Source organism: Spea bombifrons, chromosome 2 (assembly GCF_027358695.1).
Source record: "Spea bombifrons isolate aSpeBom1 chromosome 2, aSpeBom1.2.pri, whole genome shotgun sequence".
NCBI classification, from domain to species: Eukaryota; Metazoa; Chordata; class Amphibia; order Anura; family Pelobatidae; genus Spea; species Spea bombifrons.
Window position 1 is genome coordinate 13,367,180 of NC_071088.1, and position 22,361 is coordinate 13,389,540.

General features: G+C 37.1%; 1 protein-coding gene across 2 annotated transcripts in view; it reads left to right on the plus strand.

Annotated features, from left to right (window-relative positions):
- ROBO2 (roundabout guidance receptor 2) overlaps nt 1-22,361 on the plus strand; it is a 422,548-nt gene that overhangs the window by 205,535 nt on the left and 194,652 nt on the right. Inside the window, exon 1 of one of the 2 annotated variants that reach the window (XM_053456883.1) lies at nt 951-1,653. The exons of the other annotated variant lie outside the window; for it this stretch is intronic. Coding sequence (XP_053312858.1) covers nt 1,602-1,653 — 52 coding nt within the window. The 5' untranslated portion in view covers nt 951-1,601. Of the gene's footprint in view, nt 1-950; nt 1,654-22,361 lie in introns of those variants that run through there. 2 annotated transcript variants of the gene reach the window in all.

Here is a 22,361-nt window from a genome sequence, read left to right on the forward strand (position 1 = left end):
ATATTTAAAGAAAAAAACAGTATATGAATTAACAATACTGGTATGTTTATGGATCTATTGCCTATATGTGTAGGTTCCCTAATGAAATCATGAATAATTAAGTATTATTTGTATTCAATTCTAGTAAAATAGCTTTAGGGAAGAAAAAGAGAAGTGATTTAGTTTACCACATTTCATATATATATATATATATATACATATATATATATATATATATATATATATATATATATACATATATATATATATTTATATATATGTATATATATATATATATGTATGTATATATATATATATATGTATATATATATATATATGTATATATATATATATATATATATATATATATATATATATATATATATATATATATATATAATTAACCATTTCAGTGTCACGTGAATCCGGTGAATAAAATGTTAGGATATAGTGTAGCATTTAGTGATTTGTATATGTGTGATTGTGTATGTATGTACACACACACACACACATACACATATATGTTGGCACTCATGGTACATATGTCCAGAAATCCCCTGATGCAATCCAAATGATTATTAATATAAATCGTATATTGCTTATGCATAAAATGCGAATATTGGAATACTTAAGGGACTTTAAACAGATAAATCAATGCTTAAATGTATCAGATTCTGTCAAAATACATTTAACCATTGGTTGATATGTGAAAAGTCTTCTAATTTTTTAATTTAAGTTATATACATTGATACACCTATAAATATATATATATATATAATCAGAGAATGGTTCTTCTATATAAACCTATACTATAGGTATAGGTGAACGCTCCCACCGCAGGGACACGGCTCTCCCCCTCCCCGTAGCCCCTCTGGGCTCAGCTCCCGTGGCCCCGCCTCCTTCCGAGCGCTGTGTCGGTGGATGAGCCGGGTCCCGGGGAGGATCTGCTGCCGCCGAGAGGAGTGACAGAGGCGGAGGGCTGGGCTCATCCCTGTGCAGAGCCGGGCTCCGTGTCTCCTTCAATGACTGTGTGGAGTGTCTCCAGCCAAGTGCACACCTTCTCCGGCTCAAGGAATAACACGCAGCCCGAAGGTCCTGCTCACTGCCCTGGGCTCTGGAGCTTGAGAGGGATCCATCCAGAGATCCACCGTGACACCAGAATAGATTTCCAGAAACATATTAGAATTCTCTGAAACATCCTCAGCCTCAGAGTCAGCCAAGAAATCCGATACTTTCCTGGATCTCATTGAAGACAAGTTTGTGGACCACTTTGCAGCAACTCTCTTCTTCTTCTTTCCTCCTGTATCCTCTAGAAGGGAATCTACCTGGAGTGGGCTATGGTGACCAGGAGCAGAGCCCTATGGACCTGAGAGCTGTGTAGGACATGCCCCGCTATGTTAGGCAGATCTTGGGATCTTTGATGGATCGCGAAGTTCTCAGTATTACAGACATTTCTCTGAACATTCCATGGTGGGGCAGATCATTGTCTGATTGGAGGCAATTGTAAAGTTTGCACCTCTTGCCCCCCTACCCCCGAGCTGTCTGCTTGCCCCTAAACACACACATCATTTCTGCGCTGGATTTGGGCTTCCTACACGTATTGGATCTTTTAATATGTAAATATGGGTCTTTTAGCACCCGTCCTGCTATGTGGATTGTTATGTCAGGTTTTTGGTAAGTAGATTATCTATATTTTTCAAATTATTGTGTTTTGTGAAGTTTTTTTCGTTCTGCACATGGATGAAACGAGGGAAATTAAAGAGTCTAATGGTTTTGTGCAGTTGGGACTGGGAGCTGCTGGGATTGTTACAATGAGTATGTTGTCCTTGGTGGAAAGGTGGCAGAATGTGGCAAACTCGGAGAGCCTTAGCAAGTGGCTTAACCATTTAAATGCCAGAGGGATGAGCTAAGCTTTACCCCTATACACCTGACATTGAAAGGGTTAAGTACTGTATCTTGTACTGCATGTGAATGGTATACAGTCCACTTTATGTCTTTGATCTAGAATTTACACAGGTGTACAGATACTAACAGCAATCAGTATAGGGGACAATTGGATGGCAGAGGCTAATGAAATAAGTACTGTGGCTACCGCTTCCTCAAGCTGTATCCTTTGAGAAGGAACTCAAGACAGTCGCATCAACTCACCAAGAGGTCCTGCAGCAGCTCAGGTTCATAACATGTCATGGCAGAGTAGATGAGTATTTTGTGTGGGGGTTAATGATTACTCCAAAAATACCAATAATCAGTAGGGTAACATTTCTAAAACCAAATACATTTAGGTGGAAACAAAGTAGCATTGAAGACCAGTAATTGTGGCATCACAGTACGAAGGCAGTGGATTTTCTGGAGCAGGTGTTCTGCGAGTGTCTAGTCTAGGAATAAGATCTGTGGAGGTCTGAAGGACCAGATTGCAACTTTTTATAAAGAAGACTCTCTCACCCATTAGATATAAAACCCAAAATCATTTCTACAGCACTTTGCTGTGCATTTCTGTGCATCCCCTAACAGACAGAACTAGCTTTTCTAGATTTCTAATATTAATTAATACATCATCAGCTTATTGAGTTGTACAATTTCCAGAAGGGGATCTGTTGATTGACATGGGTAACAATGGGGGCATTGGGTGATTAGAGTGACAGACAAAGGGTTGTTACTGTTTATATATATCCACATACATACATGCACACTATGGTCTTAAGAAAGGATGGAATGTTTAGTGGAGAATTGGTGGGTGGCTAGTATTGGAATGTAGATTTTAAGATTAATCTTCTTCTCAACTGTATCCATAATCTGTAGCCCATAAATAATACCTGTCTTCCCCACTGTGTTTTTTCCACCCACAATAGATGGGGGGTTTCAGAATGAGAGTGGCTCATACTGGGTGTGTGCTGTAGGTTGCTTAATTGGGCAGATCAAGGAGAGACCAACCAATTTAACAAAAATGCTGGGTCAGCAGCTCAGTTTCTGGACCCACTTGCCTATATGTGTATATTATACCGATGCATCTCAAAAGCATGATTATGAGGGAAAAAACAGGTCACATTAACTATTTGTAGACCAAGTGGATGTACCATATATATCCATGTCCCAGTGGGACTCAAAGAAAATGCATAGACAGACATAAATATACTGTTAGACTTCAGTTTTTTCCTTCAGACCCAATTTACACTTAAGTACATATTTCATTTTTTTCACATTGTATTCTCTCTATTGAATGTTAATCAAAAAGGTATTGCTTGAAAACAAATAATATGTCTTAAAATATTTTAGCAAAAGGTAATGGTGTTGAATGATCTCCCTATTTGCCTGTGAGGATTAGCTCTTTAAGCACAAAAGGGATTCATTTGCATGAGTAGAAATACCCCTTGTATTTTGTAGATAATTTTATCCATTGTCAGTCCCTAAGATGTGGGGTACAAGTTTTCCCCAACACTGAAAATCTCTATATATACAGAAGGTAGTGTACTTCAACCCCGGGGAAACTCCTGCGGAAAAAAATTTTGATTTTGGGGTTGAGTTTCCCAACTTTTAAATATTACTGCTTATGATGTCATGATCCACGTGTCATTTCAGAAAATATTGCATGTGGCATTAAGTCAGTGTCCAGAACCTGGCAGCTTCCACTAACTTGTCAATATTTCTGTGGGACTTGCCTTGGAAGCCTGCTTTCTGCTGGAGACACAATGGAGTATATTTCTAAAGGGCAGTTATGGTGCGAACTGGTAGAAGTTGTATGGTCATAGTGATTTTCAGAGTAGCTATAGTGTGGCACAGATTGACATGGCACCAAGCCAGACCCCAACCAGTTCACCAAGCCTGCCAGGTCCTTGTGCTTGTCTGGAGGGACTAATGAGTGGAAGAAGCACTTCATTCAATTCAATCACATACGTCTCCCCTTCTTAAGTATCTGCCCAGCCTGACTTTGGGCTTGAGCCCAGCTTAAGCTCACTCCCATCTTAAGCAGTCACCATAGCAACCAATGAAATGTCACTTATTTTTCCATTTTGAACCAAAATTGTTTATACAGAATTCCTATTGTTGCAACCTCTTCATATTTATATTTGTCCATTTATTCCTTTGCATAATATTAACTAAAATATCTACAAATTAGGCCAACTAAATAGGATTTTCCGATGTTCCTTGGTTGAACATTTCAAATAGCTCTATGGACTTTCTTTGCAATGGGAGAGGGTATTTTAATAGGAAAGGCCTTATTATATATATTAATAATTCATTCCAATCCCACATGTCCACACAGAGCTACTTAGTATGGTCATTAATATTTATTCGTGCAATGGAGTGACAGTAAGTAAACAACTACTCTAGAAATTAGGCCAGACTTCAAACGGAATAGCATACTGCCGTCATTTGAACATGGGCTTCTTAGTAATTTCATTTTTTATTCGCTCTAAAGACATATGTTTGTCGTCTAATTTCCTTGTAGAGCAATGGTTTCCTACGTATAAGAATATGTCACCCTTCTTATGCAGAGGTGTACAAATGAAGCAATGAAAATAATCAGGGGCTTTATACTTTAAGAATATTTGTAATACATGGTTGTTTTAGCATGTTGTTACTCTCAAATAATATATAACAAAAAATAGTTTTCTTAGTATTCTAAAAACATCTTGGGGCCAAAGCAGGTCCTGGGTGGATGAATGAGCCATGCGTGACCTGAGCCAGTCTCTCCAGTGTGTGGAAGGAGAGGAAACATTTTTGATGGCTTGGCTCTGGGTTTGTGTTTCTTCTGTTCCGACGAGCCAGACCAAGGAAGGTATTTGGCTGAAGCTCATCCCTGCTTGCCCAACCATACCATGTTTCTTAGTGAAAAGATTGCTCTACACAAGGTCTAAAAATGTCCTACCAGATCTGCCACCTTGACTCTGCATGATACCTGTCATGAAGCGCCTTCTTTTCCATAATAATGGCTAATAAGATAAACAAGAGTGGTTTATAGGTAAGATATTTTGGATGCTCTGGTCTACTGAGCAACGTGTAAGCAGCTTAGTTTAATTCTAGTAATATCTCTAGCTCCCCTTATCTATATCACACCAATCTCCTTTTCACTTGACTTGGAATACGCTAAAAAAAAGCCATTATAGTACAAAAGAAAACCAAATAAATCAGATTTCTACATATCATTCATTGTCAACAGTGGTAAATGTTACATATCAAACCTAATGCTTGCATTATGAATATAGGACTATGCATCCAGTATTGGACAGTATAGGTCAAACGATGGCATTGAAACTCAAAACAGGGGATTACCCCTGGACATACGTGACAGTCACTCAATTTATGACACATCTGACACACTTGACACACAAGGATAATTGCTTTCCCTTGTGTCCCCCTTATGGTTCATTATATAAAATAATTTCTTTTTCTGAAACACTATTTTTGCCTGGTATCGGGTAATCAGGATCACACAATCCATATTTTCCCAAAGTGAATAGATATGTGTCCAGATAAACACAGATTTAAACCATAAGAACAATAGTTTCCTAACAAGAACCCGAGACATATTGAACAAATATTTCTTTAACACGCTATAGGAATGTGGCTGTAATGTGGCTGTGTTTTGGAAGACGGACACATTTGAACCTGCGCTAATTATATCCAGCTAAACTAGGGAGAGCTGTATATGCTTTGTTTAAATTCTGATCTCATGCTTGATTTACTGGATCACACACACACTGTTCCAGAAATGCAATGCCTTAAGAATGATATTATTTTAGTAGAGAAAAGTTTATTCAGGATGCACTGTGTTTGTCCTGCTTTTTGTTCACTTGATTGGTAGCACTTAGTGGTTTCGCTAATCTAAAGTCAGAAAATGATGTCTAATATATATATATAATTTTACAACATATTAGGGGTACCTGGAAATATTCTATAATTGTAAGTCTTGTTTCTAACAACATAGTGGGTGCAACATGAAGCAGGACAGGATCTTATGGAAGTGTTACGAGAACAGATCAGAATATGACTGGCTCTGGTTTATGAATGGGTGACAGCAGGGCCGCACTGGGAATGGCGGGTGGCCCTGGTACCTGTTGACGTAAGTAAGTGTATGAGTGAGTGTATGGCTCCGTTCACCAGCAACCCATAGGGCATTTGCATGATGTGCCAGATGGCCAGCCTGGGCTTGAGTGACAGACGAGCCAAGACTTGCTGTAGGGTACACTCTGCAAATGCTGGGTGGGCTGCCAGGCTAATGGGCATTTTATAATTGTACCGTGAGTTGGTGTCTTCTAAACAACTTTTAGACACACTCTATTCTTGTGACACATAGGGGGAGCTAATGCATCTTTTGCATTTTTGCCCCAAGAATTCTGATCTATAGATTTCCAAGGTATGTAGAAAGATAAGACACCATAATTATGGGACGTAAGCTAAAATATAGAAGTTGGATGGATGGACGGACATATAGATGGAGATATAAATGGGCATATGGGGCGCAGTAACCAGTTTACTTTAGAACCAAGGGATAAAGCAATCCATCTATGCTGATGACTGACTGAGAATAAACGACTTTGACAACACATGGTTTTGGAACATAAGTGCATGCAAGTTAATTCACCTGGATTTGCAGAACAGATGTGTGGTCATATTTTTTAAAAAGAATACGACCTGCTGTGAAAAAAGAAAACATTTAATATAGATTAGGAGGTTTTTCATCATTACTGCCGCCTGCTGCCAGAGGGTTCTTATTATGGGTTTGGGACTTTCTCGTCCACAAAGTAGCAATTTCATGCTTCTCCAGTATTGCGTCTGACTTGCTTCTTCTCCCTGACCTCGTACCCAGATAGTCACTTACGCTGTTTGGTTATATACGGTTGCTACACGCTGTTATGATATTACACAATATAAAGATAGCAATTTTCATTGCAAACTTATTTTCAATAATGGGATTCGTTGATGGCTGGAAATTGCATAGGTTTTATTGTCCCTGTAATTTTCTTGCAGACTGACTTTGTCTGAAGTCATCAATATAATTTAAAGGTTGGGCTATCATTTCTTTCACCTTGGGGTCCTCTTCAAACTAGTGGCATTTGATTAGAAATGTATAAAAAAAAGTATATTATTATTGTACATAAAGAAGCAGGGGTTCCTTCCTAGTGGAAATTAGATTATCCTTATTATATTTTTGTGCAAATCTCCACGGGGGGAGTTTCTGTAACATTATTTATATAAAGTAATACCTTGCTCCATGTGGACGCACACGTACTCTTTATTATTTACTTGACACTTTGAGAGCCAGCTCGGTGATGAATGGATCCCTTTCCCGTCTGGCATTTAAATGGTTAAGCTGCATACTTTTGCTAAGTTCCTGTCTGAAAGGGTTAAATATGGCAGTCCTCTATGTCTTATACATATTTTTCATAATTTTTTTATTATCATTACCATTCCTAGGAACTTTCTAAACGAGCGGACCCTGAGACACTTGAAATATTCACCCTTTAATAGTCCATTGTTAAGATTCTATATGGTGACTCGCCAAATGGGTTACCAAAATGGCTCTAATACTGGTCCTCATGGAAACCTTGACTTGTGATTATTTAACGATACACTTAATGTGAGTCATCTGCATTCAAGCAGGGATATCAACCATAACAAGCTGGTAGCAAAAGCACCAACTGTGAGTCTTGAATATGATCACAGCAGTATAGAATAGAAAGAAGGTGCCAGCTCCAAACTGTGTGAAGCCAGAATATCGGATTCTATAAAATAGAAAATAAAAAAATCCATTTCCTTGCTCTGACACCTATAGTAGTTCCATGTCTGGTAAGGGCCAGTCCTGGTGACCATTGTCCTCTTGGTGTCTGCAGTTCCTTCAGCTAATATCTCATTAGGCGTCTAAACCATGTAACCTAAACTATGCAACCAAGTTTCCCATCAGGATTCTTAAAAAAGTTATTACTCCATCTGTCACCCAATCCCCCCCCCAAAAAAAAAAAATTAAAAAAATTATAGAAAATAAAATATTACCAGTACAGGACATCATGGGTTTGCTATTCTTGTATCTAAAACTGTAAAGCAATATTTAGTTTCAGATTAGTTAATTTATGTTTCCGCAACATTAATAATAATATAGTGTACAGTCCTTTTAGTTTTTCAGTTGTTTTTTTATTCCTTTTAAGTGAGATAAAAAAACATACTAACATGGGGACGTTTATAGGGTGTGTGACCTTTCAGCACTACTTCTGTTCTCTTTGTCTGCACAGCTTCTCGGCTTTTCTGCCAACCAGGTTACCACGTGTGAATTCCCCACGCATCAGGTGTTACTCGTGCACAAACACAGCACTCCTTGGAGGTTACAAGCTCACATAAGAGGCCTCCTACTAGCACGTATAGATTGTAAAGATGGAAAATCTTTTTTCATTGTGCATGGATTTGGAAATTATTATTTTTCTTTTTTTTTTATTTATTGAATAAAAAAATAAAAAAACATACAAATTATTTACATAAAAATTTTTCACCTATTCCATTTTCAAGTATCACAATTTTTATCTTCATTTACAAAAAAATTATAAAAAAAAATTGTAATAAGAATAATAAATACAGAAAAATGATCAAGATTATTCCTATAAATGATATATTTACGTAAATCAGCTTGAACCTAACCATAATGCATGGGCCTAACTATACATAGCTTTTCTCCGAGCTGGTATTAAAAATATGCATAATTGCCAAGATACCTTTTTTATGCAGATCTGTGTATAATAGAAATGCAGATTTCTGTAGCTAAGTTGCCAATTTAGTGAATTGGCCGTATGTTCTTACGTGGTTGATGGATTATTATCACATAATAAACAAACTGTTGCATTGCACTGATATGCAAAAGAACATGTGTCTGCCTTTGTGAATCCAAAAAAATCTTATGTTTTCCCCAGAAGCAGACAACATGCCTTTTTTCTTAAGTAGTAGTGGTTGCTAGGGGAAGCTCAATGGCTTGGTTGCCTCCCATTCAACATTAACAGCCTTGAGTGTATTGAGGTAAGAGAGTGGAAATCACAGTGTGAGCCATGAATCACAAGTTCAATCTACGTCCATTTCTTAAAATACTTTTTGTTTTCTGTTTTTTTTTTTTTGTATTTTTTGTTTTGTTGTGGGGCCAATGGTGCTTTCTTTCAGCCGTCTCCTTTGAGTGTTTCAATACGTTGAAAGGGTTTGATGCTAAGAGTCCACTCGGTGTAACAAAAAGGACGGTTGATAGTTATGTATGGGTCTAGTTATTAGCGATGCCATAGTCACTGAATAGCATCAGACAGCTTCTGGATAAACCAAATGATTGATAGTGTCTGTTTCTTGGCATGGGAAGAATGGCGGCAGGCGAGATATCCTTGTTTCAGTTTGAAACACTTTCAAGTGAGGACTGAGTTTTTTGGGAGGGTTTTTTTATACAATTTACAAAGCACAATGATCTTATTTTTCTCACCCAGCCGTCTGTATTTTTGAAGATTTTAGAGCCATATAGAAAGGTTTCAAATATCAACATGTTTTTTATCCTGCGGCACCCAAAGAGCTGAGGAACACATTTGTTAATGGTAAATTTCTGGGACATATCAAAAAAAGAAATTATTTATGTTTCTTTTGAAGAAGCCATAAACGAATGCATGCTGACACATGAAAAACAAAAAATAATTAATATTCTTTCCATCTGAGGAACAGACTTCTGAGGTCCTGTTAATGTATGTAAAATTACATATTCTTCTATGTTGGCCCAATAAAAGGTATCAATTTCAGCTACTTATTCCATAAAATGGCTATATGTATTTTTCTTATTTCTGTAATACTTATGCTACTGTTATACATTTTTCCATTGAGTATGTAATAGATTCATCTTAAGCCAGTGAAACCAACTGAAGTAGCAAGAAATTTGGGAGCAGACGTTGGTGGAATTTGTTAGCCGTGACTAAGTCAATTATAGAGGTATACTTACCATGGTACTCTTCTGTGTGTAATTTATCAAAGGTTAAATTGCAAAGCTGATTGGAAGATATGGCAATTTAAGTTTAATTTGTGAGCTCTGATATAAATGAGGCCATTAGTAGACTTTAATCATAAACCGCCGGGATGGAGAACATGGAGGGTTGTGGTCTTCTCACCAAGCAACCAAATGAATGATTCTTCTTACTGGACCATTCCATTGGTTTGCTATAAGGATAAGAGAAATAACCATTGCCTCCATTATTTAATATTAGACATGCATGCTTTATTTGTGTTCCCCTTGGATCAAAACATGACGAGGGATGTATTGAAATTTCCTGAACTGTACTATTCTATAAACAAGGGCTAAAGTCATTTCACTTGTTGTATGGAATATAAACGTAGTACAAACTAATAAAACATCTAGTTATTGGCCTAGTTAATTCAACACTGCGACTGGGTTTTTCCTTTCCAATAAAGTGTACTACAGGGATTCTGATATTTTTATATGCCATGTTCTCTAGACTTCAAAAAGCCTGACATTTCTGCCCACAGACCCCTAAGTTACCCCCAACAACCACCATCTGATGTTACGTCCAAAGAGACATTAGGAAGATAAATCTCGTAATCATTAACTTGCATCAAGGCGCTGTCTATGCTTAGAGGCTTTGGCAGTATACGATATTGTGCAGTTAAAGACGTATATTCATATCCTCCCAAACTTTTATTCCTGGGCTTAATTAACTGCACAAAAAATGGATTTTATGGATACCCTCCAGGAGAGATGTGTAACTAACACAGTCAATGTTTCTTCTGGACAATATTTTTTCCACCAAAGCGGCTTAAGGTTTTTGGAATTCCTAAAATCCCCATTTTAAAAGGGAGAGACCGAGTACGGTGATGCTTATTTCCAGAAAGATACAGACTTCTGTACGTGATTACTAGCGCTGAAATTGAGTTTGCATCTAATTTTGCATAAGCCTATGTTTGCAAACAAATTCCTTTTAAAGTGTCCGTGCAACTTCAATCTACTATTGAAATGTCTGTGTAGAACAATGCAAATAAAAAACAATAAAATGAATAAATGTATATTATATGATAGACATAAAGTCCCCAAAATTCTTCTATTCTAGAGTAACCCTTTCCTGTATTGTAGATGCCGATGAAAAGCTACCCTCAATGCCCTTACGACATGCCCAATACTTCGGGTAGAACAAACTTATATGTCAAAAAAGCTCGTTCATATTAAAATCTATTGTTATTTAGGCAAAACTGGCTTAGCTCTAAGCCAAAATACAAAATGTACATGTTTCCTTTTTGATTCTTCGATTGTTGCTCCAAATTTAAATATGGCTGTTAAAATGCGTAAAAAAGCATTTAAGGGGATTAAATACCAGCTAAACAAGTTACAGGAAAAACATTATGCACATGTTATTTTAAAAGTTTATTTAAAAAAAATAACTGTTATATTGGATGACAGCGGCAATATATTAATAAATCATCCGTGGCACTTCACAGGTTAAAAAGCAGTCTTATCTTAATTGAGAGGAAAATAAATAAATTACGGAATAAAACAGATCTTTGAAAATCTAACCTCATGTTTCTTCAAATTAAGAGTGAAATGAACTCATTAGTACAACGTAGATTACAAGAAACTACAATGTCAATAAGGGGTTACCTTATTCAATTATGTATGATTTGATCAAGAAGCTGTGTTATTGCACATGCAGAAGGAGAGAATAAAATAATTACTGCCCAGTCTCATTACAAGATTTCTATTTCGTGATATTGCTGTTCATTACAATCTATTCCCAGTGTTCCTCCCATTATACCTTTATCTAATGAAACTGCAAAATTACTAGTAGTATTTCGGTGCTCTCATATCTGGGGGTAGTTGCAGAGCCTTTGCCGTGTTTGTATAATGCAAAAAACAATCTGTAATGTTTTTTTATATGTTTTATTCAAAGTCTGGGTCATTTTGGGGGCGTAGACTGGCCTCAGACACAATAAAGGAATTAAGAGACAGTTAAATTATATTTCACGTGTAACCAGCCGTGAAACCATACGGGTCGAGCAGATATATATGCATGTTCCTGGTAGGCCATCACAGTGACTCCGAGCAGCAGGGTAATACATAATATCTTGGTGACTGTAATCAAGGGTTCTACCACTAGAAAGGCAGGGATACTGAGATTTGTGCCACGCGACATAAACTTGTTACAAGGAAGTACTGTAAATATTAATGATCTGTTTTAGTCAGGGGTAACAGACCCGGTTTGGTCAACTGGAACACTGCTCCGGTGGCTGCTCTCTTATTTTAGTTTCTTTCTCTCCTAAAGAGACTGCTCTTCAAAACAATGAAAATGCAAGTGCTTCGTCTTCCAAGTATTTTGTAAAAAGATTTTGCAAACGTCAAGGGATTTAGTTACTAAAGGGAGAGCTGTGCTTTGAACTCCTAGATTTCACTCTACGTTACGAAGGTCCAACCTCAAGGAGCTTCTTCTACAAGAAGACTTTGGCCAACCTTCTATAATGTATAGTTAAATCCGTGAGATTTCTTCAGTGTCTCCTCACACATTTAATTAAGCATTATACAGGGGTCAGCTCAATCCTTCTTGCTGGAGGAGCTTTTTAGTGTTGGACCTTCAAAATGAAAAATGAAGTAAGGGAGTTAAAACCACAACACTCCTGCCAACATTCACGCTAACTCTCTCTTTAGTGCATTAACCCCAAAGCTTGTTTTGGTGTTGACTAACTCTCTAAACATATCTTCCTCCCTACATACAATTCTACATACAACAGTTAAATAATGACACTGATACATTTTTTAAACTTTCTTTTGATGTATATTGTTGGAGGACGGCTTTGAGTTTGTAACGGTTACATTTGTTTCCAGACAGGTAGAAGCTCACATTGTTTATAGGGGACCTCTATCTCTGTGTTTGTTACATCAAACAACTTTGAAATAGCTCATTTATCAGTTTTGCTTAGAACTAAGACATTTGTTCAGATTTTGATAAATATTCCGATCAGAGATAGTAGCCATCTGAAGATATGATGGATTTGTGTTTCAGATGCATGAAATTACCATTAAAAGTTAAACTTTGTCTCTTTTTGGAATACAAACAAGCAGATACGTGTTGGGTTAATGAACAACTGTGCCGTAACCGAAAAAAAAGCTTAAAACATATATATTTTTAAAACATAATTAAAAAAAAATGCAAGAATATATATATTTAGATCAGCTATTATTTTTTTTTTGGGGGGGCTATTCATATGTGAGGGTTTTTCCCTACAACTGGTTGATTTTGTCTAAGTTATAATATAGCCCTGTCTCTAAAATCAAATAAATAACTATACTTTAGTCAATATTTCACCCAAATTGGATAACACTCAAATGGGCTCACCTATCCAATGGTGCATTTGTATTTTTGTTTGTGCGTTTTCACTTTACATTTTTTCATAATGTGTGATATTTACCCATTCAGAACCAAGACATTTCTTTTTTTTCTGTTGATAAATACACAACAATAACTTTGTCCCAGAACTGCGAGAGTTTAGCCATGATAAATAACCCCACGTGTCTCTAACTCCGGTATGAAGATATATCACGACATACTAGATATTCCCTTTGTGCTTTAACTAATACCAAGAATTCCATCTCATTCTCAGACCTGCATGTACAATAAAACATGATTCACCTACATGCCCAGTCCATAGACGGGATCAACAGACTAAATATGCTTAAAGACTTCACTTTTTGTTTATCTAAACATATGCTACTTTATAAGAAGATGCCTTGATAGTGAAAATACTTTGAAGACACCAAAGTTTGACCGGAATGAAAAAGGAAACCAATTATACTCGGTTCATTTTTTTTGTAGTAAGATTGAGGTGGAATCGTAACAAGTGGGCCCCGTGAGAGCAACAACCACCATGGGCCCTGTCAGTGTAAATGGATATTTGATTACACATGTTGAATCTGTTATGGAAACATTCCTTCCGTAACCTTCTTGAATGTGTCTGGTCTCTGATAGCCGCAGGTAAACTAGCTGTTGTAGTTCGCTCCAGATGGGAAGATTGTGTGTCCATGATAAAGATAAGTTGTGTTATATGTTTACACTCAATTGGTTTCACTTCAAAAAAGAAAACATGGAAGTACAACTTTACATAGTTTAGTAGACAGGCCTCGGCAAACTGTAAGTACATATCTGGTGGTGGAATATCATGGAGCCGTTAAACAAGACTTGAGTAACGCAAGAAAAGTAATTTCCCTGACGTATACAACACTTCAAAAGTTTGGGGTCATGGAAAACAAGGACATTTCTAGCTGCACCATAATTGCAAAAGGGTTTTCTAACGGTCAATTAGCCTTTTAAACTTAAACTTGGATTAGCGAACATTGGAAGACATGAGTGATGGTTGCTGATAAAGGGCCTCTAAAGATATTCTATTCAAAATTGTTTCCAGCTACAATAGTCATTTAGAACATTAGTGCCGCCTGCGCCATATTTTCATTTCATGTCACTTTAATGAACCAAATGTGCTTTTGTTTAAAAAACAAGGACATTTCTAAGTTACCCCAAACCGAAGTGTACGTGATGTCACCTGACCTGTAGGGTTCTAAAGCATGATTGGTTGATTGGTAATGATTAGTCCCCCTGATTTTGCCTTCAAGGCAGCCTGTAGATCTGTAAAGGTATTAGTTGTCTATGCAAAAATAATCCTTCTTGCCAGGTATAAGGTTCCAGTTTGACCATACGGCCCATACTTGCCTCACAATTTTGGGCACACTTATATATATATATATATATATATATATATATATGTATATACAATACTCATTTATTAATCATTTCTCATTTCAAAGGTGGTTTTTGGTCATTATATTTGTGTGGAAGTGATATGGCTGATCTGCCAGGAGCTGTTTCTCTAACATAGCTTAGCTGGATATCTAAGATTAGTATGGGAATATTTTTTTAATTAAATACACTCCACTAATTCTATGGTTTACTCTAAAAATGTAAATAAACCCTTCATGTGACATCTCATCATCTTTGAGTGCTATTACTATACCGTAAATGTTAACCATACACAACCATTATTGTAATAATATATGATTAATAGAATATTCTAAATTATGAAGCATCAGAAGTATTGTTAGTGTCATTATCTTGATTAAGTTGATTAAGGGATGTAGTTGCTGCAATCACAGTTTTTGTTTAAAAAAATCATAAAATCTGTTACAAATAATGGGGATATCTGGAGAAAATTATGTGTTTGTAGAAATATTAATTTTATAGACTCCAACACTTAATATTATGAGTTTAAGGTAATTTTTCCAATATGAAATTTTCATTAAAAATATACTGTTCAATTTTAATATTATTTTAAATATTATTTTAATATTATTCCATATTTCCGATAAATAATTCAGATGTGTTTAAAACAAAATCCTTTGTTCCTACATGTACAATAAATGCAGGACAACAACATTAAGAGAATTAAGGGCCGAAGGAGTGGTATGATTAATCAAGAAGGAAAAGTTCGGAAGTCTTTCATTATTCATCAGTAAATGACAATTTGGAGAAGGCTGCAATGTTTCGATAAATGAACGCTGTCTGCACAGAGAAGCAGCCAGATTCTTTCTGAACCAGAATAAAGAAAAAGCACCGAGCTCCTCAATGAAAATGCTAATTCTGCATGATTAATATCTTGCCCCTTTTTGTCAACATGCATATTAAATAACTTTCTTTTACGTATAATTGTAACATGTACTTCTTGTAGTCTCCAAGGAGCACCTAGAAAAAAACCATAAGCATTCCGGTATTTATTTCTGAAACTCTCCTTCTCTGTTTATGGAATATTTGATTTGTTTTCGACTCTTCCGCCCACTTGGTAATTTATTGACTTTCTTTTGTTTTTCTTTTTTCTCAACGATTCAGTTTTTCCAGCTGTCCGCATAGGGATTAGAATTTTTTTTTCTTTCTTTATTCAAGGGTTGAGTGAGAACACAGCACAGGTGATCATCTTGATATTGGCCCATAATTTAATCTTTATTAGGATGTTTTTGTTTACGAAGCCATACACAAGCGAGGAAGCACACTACACGTTGATGCTCACGTAGCGTGTGGCCAGGCATATTCAGCCAGTGGCACACTACAGTACCTGAAGCAGCAGATCGGGTGAGTGGTTGGTGCTGTCGGGCCAACAACCCACTTGCCCAGTGTGACAGATGGCCACACAATTCAAGCCATTGCCCAACAGCACAATGTCGTTTAACACAATGAGTAGAAAATATTGTCGTTAATTGCTTCAGTTTAAAATAAACCATAGACTGATAACATTGTAAAGGTGAGCGGTCATAGGCTTGATACTTATGGACCACTGGCCTTAAATCTGCATATATAACTGTAAATCTAGCTTGTTGCTTAAAGAAGTGTGTCTACTTGTGTTTTTTTGTGTGTATATAATTGTGAATGCAGTAAAAAGGAGGGAACAAAGCATCTTAAACATTCTAAGCTAAGAAGGGACAACCTAGAGGCAGCTATAGCTCAACACAGTGTAACAAACCATGTATTCAGCTTCTCTTTCTTTCAAGGCAGTCTTAACACGGGCGTCCATATGACAAATGAGCCTACTTTGTTATCTCGGTTTAGGTCTCCCTTGCTTGGGTTTTGAGGTTTGTGGCCTCTTGAAGATCGCTGTAGTGCAGATGAACTTGGTAATGGCTAACAAAATGGCTTTCTTGAGTTCCCGTGTTTGGAACACGAAGGGCAACGCTCTAAGTCACGCGCAGAATAAATGTGTTCTACAGGCCACCGACAGGGCGCGATTAGCCTAACTGCACAAGACAATAGTGGAGGCATCTGCTTGGTTAATTTTGAGAGAAAATTTAGCAGATGGAGGCTGAAGATTTAAGTGATTAGAAGGTAGTAGATTGGAATACAAATTGGATTAAAAGAAATTAGATTGATATAAATCGAATTGAGTCACAACAGTTTGTGTTGTTCATACCAAGGGCCAGTGGATTATGGGAGAAGCAGATGCTCCAATGAGATAGGAATTAATGTGGCTTTGACAGTCCATCTGGGAAGGTCTGAATATCTAGTACAACTCTAATCTCTCTCTCCATTTATCAATGCCATAATGTTAATTAGTACTTCATTCATTAAGTTCTTACAGAGGGAGAAATTTCACCCTTAGCATCACTCCGCTACCAGAATTTGTTATTCTGCCAAGAAATGAAAATCCCTATTTAGCTGGGCTTACTCGAGTTGATTGCTGTCGTAGAGCAGTGTCATGTGACGATACCGGAAAATGTATTGCTTTTTTGTTTGGCAATACATTTCCTATCATAAATTGCTCTGTGTTTGACAGCTTGCCTTGATCTCTATATCACATCATCCTAGTGGTACAAGGACTAAGTTCGGTTTATGCAATTTTAATCCTAGAACAGAATACTGTTTATTTTAAGGCTTCGAATGCAGACAGCAGAAAGATGTATCTAATATCTAATAACGTTTCACTTTATATATATATATATATATATATATATATATATATATATATATACAGTATATATTTTTTTTTTTTATATAAACTGAACTTGTTTGAAAGCTTTTGTCAGAAGTGGCTGTCCATTCTTGTGCTGAATTATTAGGCTTGTGTCAATTAATTCGAACATTAACATTGGGAGACTAGCTGTGATGATTGTACAGCTAAAGCCCATCAATGCATGTCTAATGTGTTTACATACAGGACGGCCGGCAGAAATCTTGGGGCCCAGTACATTCTTAAGGGCCGGGCCCCCATGGCCCTCCCATCAGCCTGCCCCATGTCCATCCCACTGCCCCGCCCATAGCTCCACCCATCACTCTTTCTTAAGATCCTCAGTAACATATTTTCACACTAACATACTTACACACACTTATACTATCTTACACACATTAATATACCATACACACACATGCAGTAACATACCATACACACACAGTATCATACTTACACATTGAGTAAATGCTAACATGCACACATATATAGTAACATACTTACACAGACTAACACCCTAACATACACACACACATACTAAAATACACCCATACAGTATCATACTTACACACTGAGTAAGTGCTAACATACACACATATATAGTAACATACTTACACAGACTAACATCCTAACATACACACACACATACTAAAATACACGCATACAGTAACATACTTACACTCACTAACATATTTATTACACACAGGCACAACCTAGCTTTGTTGGCTCAGGAGGGGGTAGGCTGGGGTCAGCCAAGGTCCCTCAAGGTCCTCACGTGCTATGCCTGAGACCCAGGAAATGACGACTTATTCCAGGCACTCAGACTCAGCATGTTGGGCCTGAGGAAATGTTTCCTGCAGCGCCAGCCTAGTGGTATGTCCGAGAGGGGGCTGAGGAAGCTGGTGCTGGGGACCCGCTGAGGCCTCGCTTCCCTGTGGCCAAGCAGGGGGCCTAACCCTGGAAGCCAGGCACAACAGTACCGGCCATGCCCCCCGTTAACACGTTCTGGCAATTGAGAATTTAACCCTGCATAGTATACATATAAAAGAGAGAGAGAGCTTGTTTTAAGATGAATCTTTAGTGTTCCTTTAAGAACCCTGCGATGCTCGTAATAAGGATGACACAATGTATAGTCTACATTCCTCATTGCTTCTAATAATACAGAATGCTTTGGAGACATTGGTTTACATTAACATTAGTGATGTCCAAAACCGCAGATTTACATGCCCTTTCATGCCGCTCGTACGATGAACATGCTATTCTCTCCAATGTTAATTTTCTGATACAGCGCCACAAAGAGAGTCAATTCAGTGCATTAGGCATTCGCGTGCATTCCAGAAGGGGATGTTCATTAAAGACCATCGTATCTAGGTCACAAAAATGCATACGAATGGGTATATTGTTTGCAACCATACGTCAGGCTGCTTCCTGCGGAGAACGCTAAATATAGAACCAAATCTCCTAATCTATGCAGCTCCATTATTTCTTGGGAAATTAGTATTAGATGATATAACCATGTTTCAGTTAACGTGCATATAAAAATATTGATTTTCAATCAAGGATATTATGGAGCAAATAATCATACACTTCCTGACGATGTCTTAAAGAAATACTGTAAAGTAAAACCAAAGAGTAAAATTACATTATACTGTTAACCTCTTAAATGCCAGGCTGTTAACTACAGCTTTTGGCTTCTCTGTTTACACTTTGTTACACTTTCAATCTATTGTGACCATTAAAATCAAATTCAAATCTGTAGGTGTGTTGACCTTTATATTTTTATTGGCTGGAGGAAACTGTATTTTCACAATCTATTTATAGTATAGCCCATTTCATTTAAGTTACATATTTTTGCCTGGCTGGATGGTTTTTTTTTTTTTTTACCCTCACACATTCTCTGCTGCAATCCATAAATTTTAGGGTGTGTTTTTGCAATCCCTATTACTGAAAATACTTCCGCATCTTCTTCTTCTTCTTCAATCTTCTATCTTCGTTCACATCTCCGCTGACATAACCGAAAGTGCTGCCATATTGCCCTTAGTTCAAGTTAGGGCCAAATTATGGCGATTTCAGTAAAAGCCCCCTCCCCCGGTTGGATGAGCGGGGAAAGGATGTCACCACAAGCGGCCCCATTTTGGAGGAATTTGGCCCGGGTTATTTCCGCAGAGGTGCAGAAGAAGGGAAGGGAGAAGATAAAATATATAAGAAGATGAGGTAATGAAGGTAGGGAAACATTTAGAAAGAGTGAGAGAGAAAGTGAACAAGAGTCATTTTCCTCCGATTTATGTGGGGTCTGACCTTGTTTTCGTGACTTCGTACAAATTGCTGAATTTACAAAAATTTGGTACATTTTCAATTTGCACAAGTGTGTGTGTATATATATATATATATATATATATATATATATATATATATATATATATATAATCCAATTCCTAAATTGTATAAAAAAAGATGGGTTTTGAAACCCAAAGGGCACAAATAGAAATACTGGCTCTACAGAAGCAAAACACCATCTTGCAGCCTGACATGAGAAATAGCTGCCGAATGCGATGCAGACGCGGAAACGAGAGAGGAAGGTTACCCTGGGAGGGAAACACAGCATACGGCATTTTGTATTCTGAATTGACTTGAGGGAAACCATGATCCTTGAAGTGCAGTGTGTATGCTAAATGAAGAAGATATTTGAATCATTATTCAATCAGCTTTACAACATGTGAACAGTAGCAGATGTTCAGTTGAAGCTGTTGCTATGCTTTCATTATTATACATTCCTTTTTGTGCACTTGGAGAGTCTTTAAACAGCCACCAGCAACAACTCTACAGGAGAGTATTTATGCTCAAGTGCGGAAATCCTTTAGACACGACTTGGCCGTTTATAGCAAAGCAAAGTATTTTTACCGAGTGTGGCCATCAGTAGGAACACCACTGGAGATCCTTTCCAACAAGTGCAATGGTATCGGACAATCGTTCAATAATGAGATGTAAAAGAAGTTAGTAGTAAGATCAAGGTTATGGGAGATTACTTATGGCGTGTTTTCCTTTAGTAGGAAGGTGTTGCTAATGAATGGCTGGGGGAATGAGGTTCTGGTTCTAATACGGGACAGGTATGGTAAAAAGAAAAGAATGAGCTTCAACAACCTCTACCCTTTCGTGGTTTGGTCCTTGTGTAATTTCAGTGGGTAGGTCTGGCATGGTTTATGAGTGGCTTGGTAAGCCAAGACTAAGATCTAGATAGGCCCTGGCTCAACTTGGCTTGTGCCACCCCAAGGCCGAGCTGGCCTTGGGGTGGCACAAGCCACCTCCAAGCATGAGAGTAATGGGGGAAAAAAAAGAAGTAAGGTGCAAATCCTTCGCTGTTTGACACATAATGGGTTTGTAAGAAGTGTGTACTTTTAAAATATTCTTAAGCATCCTATTTAAGAAAAATTGCTTTGTACCTAACAAAGTGACCTAATAGCAGGACGCATTAAAGAAGAAAATGCAGTTGTTGCAAAACCGCTGTGCTGCACATTGAAGCACATGCTACATATCTCAATTCAAAGACATTTTAGAGTCTCTTGTCACTTTGATCCCGCTTACAAAAGCTGCCATATGTATTTAATTGAAAAAGAAGTAAAATGCTGTGTTAGAAGCCTTTATAAATACCCTTTAGGCTAATGGAGGAATGTATAAGAATTTCTGCTATTTTGCGCATGTGGAAACAATTTATATGAACCATTTAATTTTAGAAGACACTTCTACTCCGAAAACAAATGCCTTATGTTTCTTATCTTTTTTTTAATGCATGCCACTAATGCTCTTAAAGACTTATTTTCAGTTTTTTTGTTTACATCTAAAACAAGGCTTTTAACATTTTATATAACTAAATGTTCTCTCTAGCACCACTTTTAGGTGTCTTCCATCTTAAATCTGGAATAAAAGTGCGTTATCATAGAAATCCTATTTAATATTTATTATCCCCATTGTGACAGTTATGGAATGGAAATTTAAAGAGACACTCAATTATTTTAAGCAGAGGAGCCACTATCAATTCAAAGTGTAGCATTACCATTTAAATAGAGGTGAGAGTGTGGGATTCATTGAACTGGAGTAGATTCTGGATCTATTTAGCTGGCGGACTGGTAAATACCCCACTTTCAATTACGTTTCACCGTAGGAAACAGGACAATTCCTATTCACTTGACTGGATCGATGTCCTTACACTCACTCCGTGGAATGGAAAGTGTCTTATCTAGATCATTGTTCTTTTCTGGATGACTTGATTTGTATCCTTTGAAACTTTGTAAAATCAAAGTGTGCTTTATGCAGGTCAAGCACCCATTTTTTGGTGTCCTTAACAGGATAAAAATCATTAGCTACCTGTAAAGTGTGACATAACTGGTTGGTTTCACTTTATAGAAAGGTTATATCAAACCTAGGGAACCTTCATTAATTGTAATAGGATTTTACAGGACACTTAGTCCCATTACACAGAGGTGCACAGTATGGAATAATGCATCAGAGGGTAACCATTTGTTTAAGATGAGGGCATACCGTAGAATTTCTTATTCCAGAGGAAAAATCTCGAGAATGAAAAGAAAAATATAATGGATTTTTACAAGAAAATATATTGTACTTGGAAGAAAAAAGTATTGAAATAAAATGTTGCAAAACTTTATTTTTTTAATTATTGTATTTTGATAAAATGTAACAGTGTCAAGATTTCTTCATGTAACAAAAGTCATCACAAGCAATGCAGGATTATACTCAAAGGGTATTGTGTGCAGTCATGGCCTTGTTGATGATGTCAGGATATGATGTCATCATTGTATTAGCAGAATATTAGGAAAATGATAATCACAGCTCCACTCTGCTATTTCCTAGTGACCCCAGAAAGCACTTTTCTTGTCTTGCTT